Genomic DNA, 21,234 nt, shown 5'->3' on the forward strand with positions numbered 1-21,234 from the left:
CACACACACACACACGCCCGCCTGCACACACACGTTGAGGCGATGAAAACAACCTTGCTGCTGACGTCAGGATGCTTACGCTTGGCCAAACAGACAGACGCTGCCTCAAAGCGTTAACGGCCTTACAGCTGTTTGCACCTCGCATCCTTGACTGCCACACGGGAGGACGTCTCACAGCGACGCCATTTGATGTTTTCACATTGCCGCACTACGCGCCGCACAGCGCATTCGCAAATGATTCCAAACCCCTTCAGCTTTTTTTTTTTTTTTTTGGGTGACCCACCACCGCTTCAAGTAGGAGGAATGACTACTTTTATGAAGGGCCCAAATGTATCCATGCTCTTGTCGTATTCCAAACCACATTTTATTTTCTTCATGGCAGCGATATTATTTTAAATGATATATATTTATAAATTTTGTTTCTATCTTTTTCCATTCTTCAGCAATCGGCATTACAAAATGGCTAAATTTCATGAAAATGCCGATTCCTGGGCAAAAAAACGGAGAAAAAGAGCTTTTTGTAAAAGCATGCATTTCAAGCACATGAGGCACCACTGCCACCTATGGTCGCTTTTTTTTTTTTTTTTTTTAACATGATTTACAATGCAAACGGCTTATTCTCATTCACAGATTGCATCAGACCCTCCTATCTATGACGCAAAAAAAAAGACTTAGATGTAAAAGTACGTCCTTGCCTAATTTTAAAAAGACGTACAAGTACGTCTTGTGGAATGAAAGAGTTAAGAATCGAATATATAAGTGAATACAATTGAAGGGAGTCTGAACACATGGGATGCACTGTACAGGGCAGCACAGTCTTTTCTCACTCACGACTTTGATCTGCTTGCTGATGGTCATTTCCTGTCCTACATTCATCTTGATCCAAGCGCCACACTCAGTTCAACCCAATGCTTGAGGCGCTCCGAGATAACACACACACACACAGGATTAACAACAAAAAACAAAAATGCTCAGTGCATATATATATATATATACACACACACACATATATATACAGTAGACAGCAGTTCTCGCGTGTAATAATCTCGACAGGATGCTGAGCGCTAAACCTCCACACAGAGCTGAACGTGCCTCTTTCCCACCCAGTCTGCTTCCTTCCCGGGGTTAGCTCTAGCGCTGAGAGAACTCCTCAAACAGGAGAGCACAAGGTCTTTGTGTCATCATCACATCAAAACCGCTAGGACATAATGACAAGCCGAGGTGACCGTTCACACACACACACACACACACACACACACACACACACACACACACACACACACACACACACACACACAAAAAAAGAAGCCCTAAATAAAACAGTGCCAAATGTGGATGTGAGTTACGGCAGCAATAGCGGCAGCGGACATTTTTGTTAACTCCAGGCATCGACCCAACATACAAACAGCAGCACATCTAGTACGGCTCTAAAACTAAGTTAAGAGCACAGTCAGTCACCTTTAGTTGAACAAAGCACGGAGCTGATTGCTGCCGAAAGAAGCTTCTGTGTCAGTGGAGGAAAAAAACACGAGCAAGGTGAGAGGCTACGATCGATACATTAGTGGAGTCACGCCGCACTTTCGGCTGTCCTCGGAGGCTCGGGCAGAAAGAGCGGCTGCCAGCTAAGAGTGTGAACGAGCCCATTAGGGAAAGCGTAAAAACAAAACAAAAAACGCTCGGGTCAGCCTGGCGCCAGACTCGACGCATCCGGAGTCACGGCAACACATGAATCAACACGTCGCGGCAAAAAGCCTATTTAACAGCTTTCACGCCGACAACCGCAACGCTGCTCTTAATATAAATGGATTACAGGAGCCTCTTAGTCGTATGTGGCGACGGGGGTGATTTACATACATTTATGGCCTTCGCATAGTCGAACACGTACACAGAGAGCACGCAAAGGCAGATCAGCCCCTTAGCTGTGAAATGAAAGTGAGTCAAGGAGGGGGGTGGCGGGAAGCATTTCAAATCCACGTGTGAGCTCATTGAGTTTGCTACAGGTGTCAAACAATTCAGGATTCCGGTTCGGCTGAGCGAAAGGTGTGCGTGTGTGAGGAGCGCGGCACCTACTGATGTATGGCTTGGAGAAATTTCCTCTGGTGCTTCCTGACTCTGGCATGGTCCATCTTCCTCACCAGTTTGGTGTTCTTGTAGATGAGCCACGTCTCCCTGAGAACATTCGCAGCTGTGTTTTTCACCTGAAAGGCCGGGGGGGGGGGGTAAAACACAAGTTGAATCTGACTCCGCCCATGCAAGCGACAGGAGCGGGCTTGGCAGGATGACTCACTCGTTTGGTGAGCTGGGTGTCCATCATGAAATTGTGAACGTGCTTTTCAGCTTTGGTTAACTCCAGCTTCTTCGCCACCACAGCCACCACCAGGGCGGTGCAACCCGCGCCCTGGGAAATAAGCAGTCAAGCGCCATTTTTTTAGATGCAAGTTATTTTCATTTCAATAGCTGACAATGTCGTGAAAATCATGCGAACCCACTGTACACTCCGGATTGTTTCGTGCGGTTTAGAAAGGCAAATGGAGGGGCGCAGTAGTGTTGGGCGGAGGTTGAGGGTGGTGGTAGAGCATTTTGGGGATTAAAAAAAAAAAAAGATGGCTGTTCTGTAGTCGTCGAGTAGTTGCAGTAAATATAACAGGAAGCAGGACAGGGGTGTGCAAACTTTTCCTCCGAGGGCCGCATAGAGGGAAACTGAAGGATATAAGGACCACTGATTTATTCAACACGCCAAAACCAATTCATCAAGCAATTATGACCAAAAATAATAAGAATAAAATTTAAAAAAAGAGACTAAACGACCAGATGTTGTTGTTGTTTTAGGAGGTAGATGCAGTAGTAGTGGATGTGGTAGTTGATGTAGTCTGCCGCTTATAAACAAACATTTGTATGGGTATTTTCCATGATAGCCAACATTCTAGTCCATGTAAAAGGAATAGCTGGAGTAGTAGTATAAATTTACGACAACATATGGTATATGATCAAGTTACATTATATGGACGAAAGCGCAATAGGCGATGAAATCAATCAAGGCTTGGGCCAGCCTGATGAATTGATCATTCTCAGCAATGTAGGCTTCTAAATTTGCGCGACAAGTTAGAGGGAGGCACTTTTCTGCTCCCCCGCTGCACAAAGCAAGATCCATAAAAGCATGCTCGGATGGACTCGGCGTGGAAGAACTTAAATCACCAAACACCTTTGGAATGAACTAGAACAGAGATGGCCAGTCCGTCTCTGGCTCTGACCTCACAAATGTTGTTCGGGATGAATGGACAACGTTTCCCCACAGACTCCACTTGAAAAAGCAATTCCCGATTTTCCACTTCCGGTGGATGTAATTTCCAGCTGTCCCCCTACTCTTCGGGTATTGCATCATCGGTCAACGTAATGACAATCTGCTCACCATAATGCCAGTCAGGAGGCAGACTCCTTTCCCGCAGTATGTATTTGGGACCATGTCTCCGTATCCGATTGTAAGAAAGGTGATGGAGATCAACCACATGGCCCCGAGAAAGTTGCTGTTGGTATCCTGTTGGTCGTGGTACCTGCAAGAAACAACGAATGCGACAGCCTTCCTTACGCTGGGACATTCCGTGTTTCACGCTCGTAATTGTACCTACATCCAAAGTAAATCGAGGACTGAATGTGTCAAGAATCTGGATTAAGTTACGATAACTGCATCCCTTTTTCGATCACGCTTGTCCTCACGAGGGTCTCGGGTGAGTTTGAGAGAGAGGCGGAGTTCTGCTTAATTTTACACTTGTGTGACAGTTAATCAACTATTTGTGCCTTGAAATGATGACATTTCTATTCAATCATGAATTTGCGACACCGGTTATCCTCTCCAGGGTTGCCGGTGAGCCAAAGCGCATTTCTTTGAATAAACAAACCAGAGGTTAAGTATCGAGCATCCCAGAACGGGTCGTGTTTGACCTGACGAATTCAAGCGCACTTTGTAGCTGGATGCTAATTGAGCTCTTGGAGATGATCTATTTTTGTGCCTTATCTATGTTTGATGCTGAGCGGCGCAGCATTGCGTGAGGAGAAGGAAAAAGAAAAAGAAAAAGAAAAAAAAAAAACAACACATGGATCCAGGCACCTCTCGCAAGCTCTCACGGTCCACGCCGCGATGATCCACAGCGAGATGGTGAAGACCAGCAGCACCGTCCCGGGGCAGATGGTCATGAGGGTCTTCATGACGAAGCGCGTGTTGAAGTTGATCTTGTTGAGCGCCCCAATGCTGCGAGACGAGGCGTCCGTGAAGAGCTTGCTGTGCAGCAGCATGACGCGGGCGATGAGGTACAGTCGCAGGAACATGGGGATGGACAGGATGATGTCCACGTCGGCGTCCGCCTGGGACGGCACGTAGGAGTAGGCCAGACGGGCGTTCCAGGTGAAGGTGTAGTTGCCCGGGATGGGGTGGATGGCGCACACCAGGATTTCCAAGCAGATGAAGAAGATGCGCTCGTACGTCATGGCTATCCTCCAGTCGTCGGCCGCGTTGTCCACCATAAATAACTGCGAGCAGAGCGGCCAACGTTTTCATCAATGTGACGACGCCGGGCAACAGGAAATCATTCAAGCTTCTAAACAATGTGTCACTAATGGGCCACGGGTCATTTAAGTACATTTCTCAACTCACGTGACTCAAAACGCTCTTATTTCTGATTGGGTCCAAGTCATTACGCAGGTGCCAATCGATTATGTGTATGCACAACATCCAATATTGTTCCGGGTCAAAACCCAAATTAGAAACTTCCTCCCCAGAAGTCTCGCGTCCACGAATAAATTACATATCGATCTAACATCGACGCGTGCGTACAAATGAATGAAAAAGAAACACGAGTGTATTACAAGGAGCGGGGATCAAAAAAGTCCTTCGTCAAGAAATCGCGCGGCGGCTTGATGATCAATAAAACTGCTTACAGCATTTCACGCTGACAATCTGCAACCCTATAAAAATGCGAGCCAACAGTCAGGCTGTGATAAAAGGAAGCGAAGATAAATGGAAAAACAAAACAAGACGCTTTTTGCATAAGAGTCACCCGTTACAGGAAGGTGGTGTCTTAACGGTACGCTTATATTGTAGTTATCGTGTAAGTTGAGGGGTTGGTTGTTTATGAATGGATGGCTCGAACTTTAAGAGAGATGGACCCCGTTTGAACGAAGCTTTGTTTCTAAACGTCTGCACCGCAGCTACGATCGAAAAAAAACACACTCTTCTTGGCAACCGAATCACTTCCTGCTTTCATTTTCTTCAGCCAATCAGAAGCTATCGACATAAAAAACATGTCTATGCAATTATTAAACAACAGAATGTAATTTTAGGTCATCTTAACGTGAAATAATACAATGCTCAAACATAAAATGATAATAATTAATAATATAAGTTTACAATCGTAATTCTCGTGGCAGAGACCGGCTTCGGTCCATGCGTAGCGGTCAAATATCGTGACTTGAGGTTTCCATGCGACTTGCTCGCTCTTAGACTGCAAATTTAAGCCGCTCTTGCTCATTTTTTTCATATTAATGTGAAAAGATTTAAAGCACTTTGGGCGGCGGTGTTTGCACTCAAAATGCAGTATACTGCGCAACCAGCACCTTTTATTCTTCCACCATTTACGCCTTTTATGCACCACCCAGCGACGTGGGGAAAACGCTACGGGAGAGCCGATTGTCATGCTGTATTAAATTCCCCACCCCGTGTCCTGAACAAGAATCCCTGAAAATTTAAATCATGTTTTCTCATTTGGTCCTATTGACATGAAAGGATTTCAAGCACTTTTGGGCCATGGCATTTGCTACTCAAAACGCAATAAATGCATGCACGTGCGTTTCTGACACCACTGGCGCTTTTCTCTTTCTTCCACTTCTGTGATTTCTCTCACCGCTTGGAGTCTTTGAATAAAACAGGAGCGGAAAAAGGTGCAAGATTAGCAGCGTGCAGTCAGCATTTTCAGCTGCGCACCCAGTTGCACTGATGCGAACATCTGCTGCCGCCACATTAAAACCTCTCGCCTCCGAGTGGACGGTGCCAGTGACCACAGGTGAAATCATCTCTCTGGGGACTTGAATGTGGCTGTAATTTAACACCCTTCATCACTCCACCAAACACTCACACTCACACACACACACACACACATGCATGTTCTGATGAAGGCCCCTCCGCCCTACTCTTCATCATTTTCAGCGCAATTTACAGCGATCTAAGAAGACAAGAGTGTATTCAACCTGAACTAACGGGAGCAGTCCGATCAGGGTGCGCTCATCTCGTTTACACATGATCCGGAACTCTCCCTGTTGCATATTAAAGCCGATCAAACTGCGTTGGCTTCCACACACGTTTGTCAAATTGATTTTCCCTGCCATTCCCATCGGAGGTCCCATTAAGGTCCTCCTCTGCCTATATGTGCAAGCCGTCTGGACTGCTAGCAGATATTTCATAACATGTATCCGTCAGCAAGCATAAAGGGCGGTTCCCGGTATGTTGTTTCTGCCACGCGAAGTAGAAGCTTTTCTTGAAGGGAGAAAAAAACATGCGTGTGATAAATTGGATGCGGTCAGTCATAAGTATTAGGAGCCCTATTTTTCGCAACTAGCACAAAGTGCAGTTAACTGTGCACATGGGTGGAGTTTTCTTTCTTTTGGTATTCTCATGGAGGGGCGCTGTAGTGGGTGTGAACACGGCCGATTTGATTCCTGCCAAATTGAAGCGGCTCCTCTTATTCCTTTCAAATTCGGCGCAAGTGAGGCGCATGGTAGACATGGAACTGTGGATGATGTACTTTCCACCCCCGATTATGTGTCTGTTTGTGACACATACATACACATTGTGTAGCGGGCAAGTCTGGTGTTTTTTTTTTTAAAACATTTTTTAAGAAATAAGAATGATGTGAATTTATTTTTATAATTTATGAGTAACAAAAATGACCTTGACGAATTGATTTCAACAATGATTTAAAGGGTTCAATGCACGATGATGTCTTATTTATAAATGAAATATAATGACATCCACCACACATATCAGTGGCAGGTAGAATCTGTCTGCCTGCGTCTGGATAAAATCCACCAAATTCGCATTACACAACCCGCGCCACAACTTAGACCTGATTTCACCTGGTCTAAAATCAAGTCTACTTTCTGTCACCAGTAGACGGGCCTGAAATAGAAAACGGCGTCAATCTGCCATAAAGTCTAGGAAGGCACAATGTGGCGTGCCAAAGACGCGAACAAAACTAGACTCGCCCTGGCCCGAAAACAAAGATGCGCCAGTTTTTATGTGACAAAGAGTCCTGCAATCAGATGCGTGACATTGTCACTGACAGCATTTGATTGGGCCCAAAATAGAAAACGGCGTCAATCTGCCATAAAGTCCAGGAAGGCACAATGTGGCGTGCCAAATACGCGAACAAAACTAGACTCGCCCTGGCCCGAAAACAAAGATGCGCCAGTTTTTATGTGACAAAGAGTCCTGCAATCAGATGCGTGACATTGTCACTGACAGCATTTGATGTGATGTCAAAAATACCTGACTTCATACCTCTGCTGCATTACACAATTCCCTCACACACACAGGTGTTGTCCACTCCTGTTATCACTCTGACACCCCCTCCATCGGTGGGAATTTGACATGTTGACTCCCAACTTGCCCTTTCACCAAGCAGCAACCCATGAAAATAATAATAATAATAATAAAATAAAAGACGGAAAGATGTCTCTTTCTTTGCATCAAGTCTTTTTGCTAGCTTGAACGTGTAACAAGAAGGTCTAAGAATCCTCTCTGTTTTGCTGGCTCGCCACTTCGCTTGTATTTTACTTCCTTCATTTAATTGATAGGGACATTGCAATTTACCATAGTTCAAAGACAGGTCAGGGAACTGTGGTGCCGCAGAAAGACTTTATAGCTTTTTGCTAATTTACAACTGCAGGCCTTAGTCGAGCCAAGTCGGCCTACATAAACAAACTTAAAACTGCTTTGAGTTATGCGGCGCAGCCTTCATTATAATCACACGTGAAATGTGTTGAAAAGAGGTCGGAACAGCAAACTTGAGTTTGCGGATACGGTCATACCCATCGTAGGGAACACTCACTGCAAGCTCATGTCGGAAGCTTGCCAGCAAGTTTCCATTTAGTCCAATTTGAGATTCCTCATCATGGAGGTGAAAACAGTCCTGGAGGCCTAATGGGATCACTGACCTAGATTGTAAATTTAGCAGGGATAAAATTAAAATTGCTGAATCGTCTTTTTGCCCCCGTTGTGAAATTGGAAGCCCCTTTTTGTCATTTTTCAAGCTAAGGACAAAAACAAATAAGTGTCGGAAATTCAATAATATGCTGTCATGCCACTTTTCCCCACTAGAGGATACGCATGAACGCCCCTCAAGGCATCACGGTTGTGCCGCTGCCTGCTTTGCCTCAACACACGTCAAAAGCTGTTTTGTATGATTCGACGAGAACAGAGCAAGCTACAAGTTCCCCGGAGTGGCCCCACAAAGGCTGGCCGACTCCTGTAGAATTATTTAAAAGCCACAATCCGTTTCCCCCTAAACACACGAAGACGTGTCAATTAAATTTTCAGTGGTCGTTGTTCATATCAGCGGCGTGACACCCAACTCTTTTGACAAGCAGGCATCTGTCCGAGAAGTATGTAACTCTAACCTGCCCAGCCGGCCCGATGTAAAGTCCACACACAAACACACACACATACCCCGAAACGTCGGCCGGCCTCCAGCTTCCCGCCTCCTACTTTCTTTACACGAGCGAAAATGTATCGTTTCCGACGCGGCTCTCAAGCGGCGTTTTATTTTACATTTTAAACAACACACGTCCCCCCCGTGCAAAGCGTTTACAGAGCTCGTTACCTCAAAACAATGTAATTAAACATTTAGACCCCGGTTGGCGAAGGAGAGCCTACGGAGCGGCTGGAAGCAATTAGGGTAATGGTTGACCTGAAATACAATCCGCAAGGGCCCTTTAACGCAGGGCGTCAAGCATTCAACGGTGGCACAAGGACAACAGTTCTGACACACGGATGCGTACAAAGCGATAAAGCATGCAGACAAAGACTAAAACGGATGCCCGTTGTCATGTTGGAAGCAAGGTTTTTTTTTTTTTTTTTTTGTTTTGCCAGTGAGCTCAGTCGAACTTCTAATGTAGATAAGATTTGTTGTCGTCAAATGTGATGAAAGAAAGTCCCGTCGAAATAATTCATGATGTCACAGAAACAAATACAAACAAATCCTTCGAAATCCATCTCGCTATTATGTTGAATTTAGTTGTGATAATTCGTGGCAGCCCTTAAATACTTTTTGCTTTTTAAGAAGCCGGCCGATCTCATCTTGTGTTTTAAAGCCTAGCGTGTTTTCAGACAGGACATCATAGCCAGGCTGGAATATTTTTGTGTTTTATTTACAGTAGTTCCAAAGGTATTCACTTTGCCAAATCAACAAACATTAGCGGGTTAGCAAAACATTTTTTTTTTAACAATCATGTTTTATGGCATGTCCACAATGTTTGTTGAACATTTTGCAAGAACTAAGCAGTCCATTTATAAACTAAGAACAATATAGCGTGTGCCTCCTCTGAAACCATTTCCTGATTAAATTCTAATGCGACCCTCCCGAAAAAAAAATCTGATGTGGCGTGAGGAAACACCGGGAAATCACGTATTCATGTTTTTGTGTACGGGCTGGAAGTAACTGCACACATCCACAGAATAATTAATAAGGTTGTTTTTTCTTTTTTAAAGGAAAAAAAAAATAGTCATAGAGCGTGTTCGCCTGTAACGGTGTAGCTGATGTAAAACTCATCAACTTGAGCAGGAGAAAGAAAGAAAATAATTGTTTTCAAGCTGCAATGAACACGGACCAGATTAATTGCGTACATCTGCGTGAAGGCCATATGCCGCAGCTTCATTTAGAAAAGCTCCAGTGCGGATTCATTTTAAAGTGCCAGTCAACACATACGGCATGTCTGCAAATCGTTTACGTCATCATATTTCTACCAGGAAAAAGAAACGTGTAGGAAATCAGCGCTTTACAGAAATATCGCTGCTGTGGCCCGTAAAGGGCAAGGAACAAGTCCAAATTCATTTGAAGATGTCGTACATTAAGGCGGCCTATTAATAAAGTCAGCAAATGTCCTATGATGCCTCGTCGTCCTCCATGGCTTGACCCTTTTCTCTCTTGCGAATCGTCATTGATCCTATCAGCGTCAGAGGGAGACATTCCTGTTTGGCTTTTTTAACACACAATCGGATCCCGTACGTAAACTTTCGCCTGGCAGTGAAGCAGAGGAAAGAGTGGACATGTGTTCACAAAAAGCACACACACACACTCACTGGAGACGCGCGCTAATCCTGTGCGCTGCACAACACCGCTCGAAAAAGAGGCAGCGTTGAAATATAAAAGAGGCTGTTGATATTTGAGCTAGCTAGCTAGCTAACAGCAGCAGGCAAAAACTACTCAACTTATTGATTGAATTAATTTATATCACAAAAGATGTGTCCAACATGGAGGAATTCCTCATTTTGAGATGTGGATTTCCAAAAAGGTCATAGAGTAAAGACATCTACGAATGAACTAGCAATGTCGCTGACTCGCCCGAGCGAGAACCGAAGCCACCGGCGGCTAGCTCACGTTGCCACTCGCGTGCCTAACTTGAATCCATTTATTTCTCCGCAGCATTTTCACGTTATTTTCTGTCCCAACATCAAAATTGTCAGCGTGTGGCCGTACGGTTGAACCAATGAGCCGAGGAGAAGCGCTACATGCAAAGCACCTAACCCCCCGCAAGTCACGATTCATGATATTGAGATAATCGACTCTTGAACGGATACATTTTCCTCCATTCGTGTCGCGCGCATGCCAGCCATCGCTGAAACCGACCTAGCTTAGCCTTTGGACTGATTGCCGGACAATCACAGGGCACAAACTGTACTAAATACCATTCACACTCATATTTAGCGCAACCTCAGTAGAGGTCTGGCGTCTACTGAGCGCCATTATAGTCTATTGTGAGTGTTTTGGTTTTTGGTTACCCGAGGGAGAGCTCACCAGCTCCGCTAGGCTGAGCTGGTTACCCGCCTTCACCACGCTCAATATAACTAATGGAGTCCGGCTCAATATTTAATCTGTGTAATGTCGAGTGGGAAACATATATCTGGCGATCCACAATGAAATCGCTCAATTTCATTAGCGAACAAAGTTGAGAGGTTCGGCCCAATTAGACATTCATACGATGCTTTATTTATGACATCGAAGCGAGCCACTAAGGGGCCACTTTGCTGTGTAAATCTGAAACTGTCGCATGTTCACCTTCAATTTGTTGTTTTTTATTTTTCCCGCCATTCTGAAATCAAGTTTCATGCATGCAGTCTTTTTAATCAAGCAAAGTAAGCACCTGAATAAATCTCCCTTCCTTTATCGTTGGAGCCAGGATGCACACTTGAGGTAAACCGAAATGCCCCGCATGTTCACATTGCCCATGCAGAGCACGGTGTAGAGGACACCATCAATAAATCATCTTTCGGGTTCCGGGCGGGAGGCAAAGAAGTATGTCTGCCCCAAAAGCTTGTATGTTCTGAGAAAACATTGAGGTCAGCCGCCTATTGAGTCACCTGACTCCAGCCTCAAGTGTCAAGTTCAGTCAAGAAAATTCACGACGGGACCATTTGAGGCAACCGGATTCACAACTGTTTCATATTTCGGGTGCAGAAGTGTTTTTCATTCAAACAGTTACTGCGGCGTTAACGGATGTTCTGTTGACTGGAGCAAAAGAGCCCCAAGTTGCCAACCTACCGTGTCAATCTGTGACATTGCCCCCGCAAAAAACAAAAAAGTCCTTTGATTTTCTCTAAAAATAAATAAAAAAGAATTTCAAAGTAAAAGTATCTATTCAATGATGAAAATTCCAAAACAATGACAAGACCAGTTGCAACGACATTGCCCCAAATGGATGTGATAAATATAACTCCAATCATCAATTTTCGAAGGTGCCCTTTCTCTCGCTGCTTTGTTTGTGAAATCATACGATGCAAATTTCAAAACGCACATCAAGGGCACACGAGCCCCCCCAAAGAATTTAGAGTTAGTCCGCATTTCAGAAACCTCAGCAGTACTACCACCACAAAGCATTGCGATGTAAGCCCGAACACAAACGGCCCTTGGCCAAAGAAAAAGAAAAGCCCTTTGATGTAAGCGTTAAAAAAAAAAAAAAAAACGGGAACGTATCACTTCCCTCTTTCGAGGAAAGGCAGGTGAACCCGCTGACCATCTCAAAGCAGAATGACGCCTGCACGCTGACAATGACAAATCAAAGTCGGGAGAGACGCAAGGCAATCTCCGCCAGTACGCTAAGTCGCCGCCTGCCAACACAGCAACCGCAGCTCAAGTAAAAAGGTCTAAAAATTCCTTTGGCGGACGGCCACGTGTCAACAAGAGGAATCGAGGCAACTTGATCATCCGCTAACACTTCAAGGAGGACTAAAAATAGGGCCGAACGTCAGCATCGGAGAAAAGCGGGATTTCGCATGAGAGCGATCGGTGATGATGAAACCGACCTCATTCGCGGAAACCCCGCCTCTTTTTTTTTTTTGGTGACGATACACTTTGCACGCACATTCTGGAAGCCACCTGAGCACGGCCGACGCTTTTCAAACTAATTCCCGTGACAGCAGGTAGGCCGCATCCATCCCTGTCGGCCGTGACCTTTTTTTCGGCGAGCAAAAACATTTGGCGTTGTTGGAAAGTAGATAAACGAGCGGCGGTCATATTTGCCGAGCTTGACGAGTGAATCTGTTTTCAGGTGGCTGGGAGTGGTGAAACGTTTCATAGCGGCGACCTGTGATGGCTCGGCGTGTGACGGACATCTGGGAATGCACAGGGACGTGCGATTTCATTGCAGGGGGGCCGAAAATGACTGTTTTCATCAGCTGGCAACCAAAAAGCAGCTTGGAGACACCCCTTGACTCTAAATACGGATGACAGCAATAATGCACATTGTCAAGAAATCACATTTCCCATCGCAATTTCCAACATTTGTGATGTAAAGGCTCAGTGCGCTATTTGTTCTTTCTTTGTGTGAAATTATGGTCAAAAGAAAGAAAAACTGGAGCATATTCAATTATTTTGAATTGAAAAAGTGAGACGGCGTACTCCATCAAAGTCACAGAGGTAGTCTGTTCAATAAAAGGAAGCTTTCGCACTGTAATCGACCGAGAGGTATTTTTGTATTTTTATTAGCGGATGAATTATTCCGCGTTTTTAATCTCCGTCCGGGAGCAGAATTATGCAAAAGCACGTTGCTCAAAATTTGCAGGTCAAAGGACAAACTCTGAAAATCTTGCCGTGGTGGATAAACGTCGGGATCCAGCATTTGGAATGTTTACTTCTATTAACATTGCATGATAGAGCACTCCCCCCCCCCCCTTAAAAAGTAAATCATTCATGAATCTTAATGGTAAAATGAAGGCACATGCAGAGAGAACGGGCATCGACATAGGAACGGCCCACAAGATGGGACTGATGCAAATTTAAGACTGTTTTGCACAAGCGCTATTCCAGTTTAGCCCGGCAAAATGTTACGACCATGCAATGAGCAAAATGCAAAATAAAAGCCCCTCGGAAAGTGTCAATCAAAACTATTATCTTTGTCACAGCGTGTATTTTCGATCTGAGGCGATGTGCTGGTGTGCCTCATGAAGTGAAACTGAAATTGCAATAAACAAGCAGCAACTGCACGTATGGGAAGAATATCTTGCATTAAGTTTAAGATTAATCGGATGTCAAGGTGGGCACGCTGACAATATTTATCGGTACACTTCCGCTGCGACGACAAAAACTTGCACTAATAACAACGTCGAAGACTCTCCCAACACATTCCAGATGCACGCGCACTGAAAGGGTTTACGGGGGACGGGAGCCAATAAATGTGCGCTGAGGCGCCGCCAAAAAGTCAAGGCAACCTGTTAGAGGCGAGTAATGGAAACCCGCTAGAATGAAGAATGCATGGCGGCACGACGTCAATCACAAATAACCCCCCCGCCCGCGGAAAGAAAAGTTCAGTGAGGCCTCATTTATGAATGGAATAATGGACATGTGTAATCTGGAAAGGCTGAAAGGAGGCAAACAACGAATGTGCTACTTGAATGCCAACGTAAGCTCTCCAATTCATCAACAGCTAAGGGGGGGGGGGGGGGGGGAAAAAATGAACACAGAAGGGGGGGGGGGGGGGGGGGGGGATGGAACCACATTGAAATATGCTAATGTGCATTTCTAGCCTCGCTCATCAAAGAAAGGTTCACAATGAGACATTTTACTGGCGGGACATTCCGATGACAGATATTCCCTGGAGGCTTGTCGGTTCTAAAAAAACGAGACCGACACCAAAAATATGACAATGAACCGTGTTAAGGTGAGACGCCTGCCTGAACCGAAGCCTGAATTGTCCCATCAGGAAGACAATAGTATTAAATATAATTATGTCAGCGCTTGGACATGACTGTTTAATCGTTCGAGAGTTACCTGCTGAGAACATGCCAACGTGCAAACCAAAACAGCAGCACCGACTGACGTAAACGCACTCAGACGGATCAAAGTGTGCATTATGACGCAACACATCTTTTAAGGCAGGGGTGTCAAACTCATTTTTGTCACGGGCCACATTACCGTTTCCCTTGGAGGACCGTTTTGACTGAAACCACATAAAGAAGTCAAGAATCACTGGTGGTTCAACTCTTGTTTAGGTTACTATCACGAGGGGTTTGGTAACAAGAAAATGCTTCGAATATCTCTCTTATTTATTACATGAGAATTTTAATTTTTGGTAGACATTTTAGAAAGCATCATGGAAGTTGACGTTTGATCTGCTTTCGCGGGCCACAGAAAATGATATGGCGGGCCAGATCTGGCCCCCGGGCTTTGAGTTTGACACCTATGTTTTCAGGGTTCGGTCTGCTTTGACTCTTGGATTTGCCCGCCATAATTTAGTGTGAGCTCCACTTTCACACAAACGAGAAGAAACATACAATTGACATTCTCCAAATAAAGACCAATGGATGCCTTCCCCCATCTGCAGTTGAGTGAAAGAATGCGTCAAACGCCTATTAATAGAAAGTTATCTTTTCGCTACAAAAGTTGCCATGCTCCATTTCTAAAAATAGTACTTCTTAAAGCAATTGTGATTATCCTGTATGAGCCGCTTTCACCTTTGGACACATCAGCATGTAAAAGAATGTGTGTGTGTGTGTGTGTGGGGGGGGGGGGGGTTAAAAAAAGTGTGTTTCATTACCTGGATCTCTCTTGCATGGTAGATGATAATCAGGCCCAGGAGAATGACTGTAGAAAGGCTTATCAGGCATTTTAGAGCTAATGAATACAGGGACTCCTAGAAGAGAGCGACAACACTAAAACCAAAGACACAACACTGTGGCGGTCACAGAGAAACATCACACTGTTAGGGGTACACGGCTGGATCAATCAAAATGACGGCTGATTGAGAAAGCACATGCCGTTTAGCTTGAAAACATGGCTCAGCACTTTCCAAAATAGTGAAGCCTTCTGCTCTGGAAAGTGAGTAAGAGTAACCTTGGAGCCCACTGATGAGGCTTGAGGGGCAGAGCACACCCCGACAATAGTTCTATGCTTGTGTGTGTACTTTTTATGTTTTGAAAAGAAAAAAAAAAAGTTGCCAAAATTTCAAGATACACACCTTTCCATAGGCTCCCCAGGAGAGTTCCGTCTCGATAACCATAACAACGATCCCAAACATCCCAAAGATTAAAGCATAGTCGCTGAGCCGCTTCCTCTTCTCAAACAAGGCCCTCCTGTGGCCGAGCTTCTCCCCAATGTTCTGGTTCTTCTTCTTTCCCGATTTCCCCCCGCCGCGGCCGCAGCCCCCGCCTCCGTCCCCGGACGCGTACGGCATGAGCGTGGCCGAGTGGCTCTCCGGCTTGGAGATTGCCAAGGTGTCCGACGCGTCCGCGGCCGAGAGGGGCTGCAGGGGCTGCGATTCGGAATCGAACTCGTGCACGTTCCTGCGGGACGAGCTCAAGTGGCTGAGCGGCCGCAGGACGCCGCCGTTGTATCTGCAGCTGCTCATGGCCGTCTCATGGTGGGAGGCGTGCGCGTGGCTGGCCCCGGGATGCTGCGGATGCTGCTGCTGACGAGGAGGAGGCGGCGGCGGCAGAGGAGGAGGAGGAGGAAGGGGGGGATGCCTGGAGGAAGTAGCATGACTACATGGAGTCCGGTCGCGGACGCCTCGCCTTGAAAACGTCTCCGAAGATGTCCTCAAAGTTACCGCGGCGCATGTCGGCGACGTCCCGCGGAGGACGGAGCTCTCCCGGGCATGGCAGGTGCAGCGGTCGGTGCAGGTGCAGGTGTAGCGCGGCGGCTGTCCGCAGGGGTGCCGGTGGCACTGAGTCGGATCCGACCGCTGCGCTTGGTAGAAATGGTTCCGCAGCTGCAACGGGCTTCCCATGTCACGGCTTTTTTTTTTTTAAAGCAGCAGCAGTCGGCCTACCACGGAGACCCGGCAACGGGTGGTATGTTACTCGGACCAGGACAGGGACATTTCGGCTCCTGTAGGACACCAAAGCACATTCGATTGGGCAACGAGGACCAAACTAACTGCTTCGACGTCATGATACGCTGGCAGCCGCGGGTTAATTCGCTCTGCTCGATACAATATACACTGTCGCACGTCTACAGTATAGAAATTAAGTACAGGAGTTCTGTTCTGAGAGATAAAAAAAATACACCCCCCCCCCCCCGCAAGGCAAAGGATATATTGTTTGGTTGCGTACTTGTTTACTTATTTGATATCGTTATCCTTCGAGCTCAATAAAAAAAAAAGAAACTTTTGTTTTTGCATTGCCCCTCCACAACATGCTTTTAGTACCACGTTTATCTTTGTATCTATGCAGTATCGATCGTATCAATCGATCTATATCGCTCTATTATACTGTATGTCCATCTAGCAATCGACCAACCCATCTGTTTATCCGTCCACCCATTTATCTATGAAATATTAATCCATCCATCCTAAAACTGTATCGATCAAATATTTATCTATCCATCCAGTTGTCCGTCTAGTAATCCTCCCTAAATCCTTCTCTTTGTAATTCTTTTGAAGTTTTGCTGGTCAAAAAGTGCTGCACTTTATCAAACAACTATATTACAAATCTAAATACAGCCCGTATTTAAGCAGCCATCTCGGCTCCTCGTAAACTTCACACCCAAAAATATTTTATTGTCGCTCCCTCTTAGTCCGGCCGCCGAGAGTTACGCCATGGCGACTTTATTCATTTGATTGGCCGCTGGTCACGTGGGGAGGCGCGCTCAGTGCATGTGGGGGGGGGGGCGCAATACGTGCTCGGACCCCGGAATGACTTGACCGCTGCAGCCTGCGGGCCGTTGCATAAACCGAAAAGTGGAGCTCGACTGAGGTGGAGCTTGAACGACACCGCAGCCGAGTCTCGCTCCAGTGGGACATTTTCCGGTTCTTCGGTTAAGTTTCCCCACTAAAGTTGCTTCCACGTCCGGTGGACACAGTGAACGAACTTCTCCACTCACCCGCTCATTGATCACGAAGCGCCCTTTCATAAAAATGTTCATCTGCACACCATCGCATTGCGCACTTACTCCTGATTGGCTGGATCACAGCACAGCCTGTGACACCGCCGCCCACCTCACTTTCCTCTTTGCGTGCGTGGAAACTGTCTGTCGGTCTGTCTGGTCCATCCATCCGTCCTTCCGTCCATCCCAAAATGCTTCTTGAAGCCATACTATTATAGATGTATTCTAGATCTTATTTTGTAAGGCAGCTTGTACGTTGAATTGAAAATTGGTGCTGTCACATACAATTTGTGGCCAAAACTAATATGGTTTGGTTCGTGGTTTGAGTTACACTGTAGAATAGGAGTGAGGAAAGAATTTTTTTTTGGGGGGGGTGCTCAAGTTTTTATTATTACAATAAATAAATCAACCAATTCCTTGATGCCATAAGGTAAATAAACATGGATAAATGCGTCCAAACAACATCAATAAATAACATTCATTCATTGAATTATATAGTTTGAAAAGGATTTGCAAAGCATCGTTATCTGTTTTTTTTTATTTTTTACATTTTATATAAGGTCACGACTCCATTGCATTTGGGGTTTGTATCTTTGGCCCTGGAACGTTTCTGTCACACCTTATTTGCTCGAGGTGAATGACTTAATATGGTCCATAGTTGCGTACGCGAGTGTGAGCAATCGTTTTGTCAAAATGTGCCCTACGATTGGCTGCCAACCAGTCTTGGGTGTACGCCTCTGCTCACCCTAAAGTGAGCTTACGACGGGCATCTGCTCAACCGTGACCCGGCCTAACGGGTACAAGTGCAATCGTGAAATGGATAGATGAAGGTGTTTGTGACAACTGCCTACAGAAAAAAGTACCTGCAATAGAAATTTCATGTGCCAAAATGCCCTGCATGATGTTTATGATGAACTCCCACACTAAGTGGCGGCGGGGTTCCTGTAGTCACATCCCACCATGTCTAGTTAGTGTCGTCTATCTAAAGTTAATGACCCGAAAAGCCATTCCGATATTGCAGAGGGCCACCGGAAAGTTAAGTTTTATTCGGGGTTATAAATTAAGCCTTTGTATCTTAGAGCTGAGGCCTACCATTGTTCCCCTGGCTGCAAAATGCTATTAAAGATGAAACATCCCGCCACCCTACATACAATAATTCCAGAGTCAGCTCCTCTTTAGCCCCCTCCCAACCTCCTTCAATTTGGTTTGAATCACACACGACAGTTAACAGCTTGCTCGATTGATTCCTTACGGAAGTTCTTTGTGGACAAAAGTAGCAGTCAGTCCATGGACAAGAAAGAACCCGTTGACCCAGGCTTACCGAGAGTAGCGCGTTCCGCTCCAAAGCACTTTTTCAAGCACTTCATCACTTCCGAGACGTCTGTTCATTAGTCTTTTGAAACACGCTGATGGGAAAAATTCAAATAACGTCAATCGAGCCGAATAAATCACGTCCCGTCAAGCGGTCACCTCTGCATTAAATGTGGGGAAAAAAAAAACAACGAGATGTATTGTTTCACTCCAATCCTACAGGAGAACGGCCCAGAATGCTGAATGGCTGTCACTGCCCCACTTGGCCCCAATGCAAATGCATATTCTAACTTCATCTGTCAGATGCTCTCGTCGTGCCTGATCTCCAAAGTCGCCTGGTCAGATACCTACGCTGTTATTGGGAGAACAAATGGAGGTTGCTCAGATGAAAGAAGAAAAAAAAAAAGCCCCATGATGTTCAAGTTGAAGTAATTACTTTCACTTGTTATGCACCGAACTTTTCTTGAGCTTCAGGCCTTCTCTTTAAGGCGTTCAAGGAATGGGATGATTAAGACGACAGATGCCAGCCAGGATGTGAGGATCAGAATCGCTATTAAGATTAAGAGCATCAATTAAAAACCGCGACAGCGATGAGAAAAAGGAGGAGGGCATATGAGCGGGGGAGCGATTATGAAGTTCATTACTTCTCTATACGTCTTCTGACGTTTGTCGACAAACTCTGATGACCGACTAATCGACAGGAGGGTCACCCCCGTCAAATTTGCTCTTGCTTTTTTTTTGTTTTTTAATGAGACGTTTAACGTTTGGCCGAGAGAGTGTGAAAGTGTCGCTTGCGACTTAGTGAAGTGCGTCACAATGTCATTATGGTTAACACCTGCAGCCACCTAAAAAAAATAAATAAATAAAATAAAAAAGGTGCTCCTCTGTGTACTTATCGCATTCATACCTTTCCGGTTTGGGCGAATGGGATGATTAAGACGACAGATGCCAGCCAGGATGTGAGGATCAGAATCGCTATTAAGATTAAGAGCATCAATTAAAAACCGCGACAGCGATGAGAAAAAGGAGGAGGGCATATGAGCGGGGGAGCGATTATGAAGTTCATTACTTCTCTATACGTCTTCTGACGTTTGTCGACAAACTCTGATGACCGACTAATCGACAGGAGGGTCACCCCCGTCAAATTTGCTCTTGCTTTTTTTGGTTTTTAATGAGAAGTTTAACGTTTGGCTGATAGAGTGTGAAAGTGTCGCCTGCGACTTAGTGAAGTGCGTGACAATGTCATTATGGTTAACACCTGCAGCCACTTAAAATAATAAAATAAAATAAAATAAAATAAAAAAGGCGCTCCTCTGTGTACTTATCGCATTCATACCTTTCCGGTTTGGGCCATCTGCAGACTTGAATGGAAGTGATCGGGGTCTTATTTTATAAAGGCGACTACCTGTAAACACTGGAGGACAAATAATAGACATTTATTAAAAGATTTAAAAATTCGTTACTTAAAAATACTACAAATAATAATTAAATAGCACCCCAAAGGCCAACAAAGATGGCGGCCCACCGGGCATTTGCCCGCCACGCCTAGTTTGGCTAAGGAACACTGGAGGACAAATAATAGACACTGATTATAAGATTTAAACATTTAATATTTAAAAATAGTACAAATAATAATTAAATAGCACCTCAAAGGCCAACAAAGATGGTGGCCCACCGGGCATTTGCCCGCCACGCCTGATGGCTAGTCCAGCCCGGTCGTCACATGAACATAGGAAACCAGAGCGAAGTGACAAAAGGTGTTCTGCCCAACAACAGCATCCTTTCACATTTTATCTCCACTTCTTCCTCTATGTTGTGTCCGATGCCTGAAATCGAGCTCGGTTGTAGTCACGCTGCAACTGACATAACGGCCATTTACGTTGAGCGGGAGATTTATGGTCAATCGGTCTTCAATGTCCCGCTCAAGGCCATGATGGCACCATGCGGGATTTGGACTTGCGGGTTCATATCCACTGTCGCACTTGATGTATGGCAACTGTGCCGATGTGTTGCTAAATTCTAATTCACAAGAAGGGACGTAGGCTGAAAATGGGCGCGACAGAGGAGATGATCAACCCGTGGCCCAAATCTGAATTTTCGGATTTTATGCGACCATATATGTCTTCAAAATAGTTACGTACGGGAACATTTATTCACTCTACAGGCGAGGATTTAAATAGCGTGTAACATTTGTAATGGTCGTAAGTGTAAAAATAAGTTCAGCACTGTATAATTTAAAAAAAAAAAATTAATACAAAACTTTCATGATTGCAACAAAACAATTACATAAATATCCTTTTTAACTTAAATGAGTCATATTGTGTTCCCCCCTCCACAAAGTCTC

The 21,234-nt window shown here is 45.2% G+C and overlaps 1 protein-coding gene across 4 annotated transcripts in view; it reads right to left on the minus strand.

Moving 5' to 3' along the window:
- The window catches only part of kcnn2 (potassium calcium-activated channel subfamily N member 2), a 19,467-nt gene extending 2,722 nt beyond the window's left edge, over nucleotides 1-16,745 (minus strand). For 3 of the 4 annotated variants that reach the window (XM_019871955.1, XM_019871953.1, XM_019871956.1), the window contains exons 1-6: nucleotides 15,715-16,745; nucleotides 15,295-15,390; nucleotides 4,106-4,524; nucleotides 3,410-3,551; nucleotides 2,288-2,398; nucleotides 2,071-2,198 (exon numbers count right to left, since the gene is read on the minus strand). In XM_019871955.1, coding sequence (XP_019727514.1) covers nucleotides 2,071-2,198; nucleotides 2,288-2,398; nucleotides 3,410-3,551; nucleotides 4,106-4,524; nucleotides 15,295-15,390; nucleotides 15,715-16,482 — 1,664 coding nt within the window. In that variant the 5' untranslated portion in view covers nucleotides 16,483-16,745. The remainder of the gene's footprint in view (nucleotides 1-2,070; nucleotides 2,199-2,287; nucleotides 2,399-3,409; nucleotides 3,552-4,105; nucleotides 4,525-15,294; nucleotides 15,391-15,714) is intronic. The other variant, XM_019871954.1, reaches the window with a different exon arrangement.
- Between the last annotated feature and the right edge of the window lie 4,489 nt (nucleotides 16,746-21,234).

This window comes from Hippocampus comes, unplaced genomic scaffold, assembly GCF_001891065.2.
Source record: "Hippocampus comes isolate QL1 unplaced genomic scaffold, H_comes_QL1_v1.1 scaffold199, whole genome shotgun sequence".
Classification (NCBI taxonomy): Eukaryota; Metazoa; Chordata; class Actinopteri; order Syngnathiformes; family Syngnathidae; genus Hippocampus; species Hippocampus comes.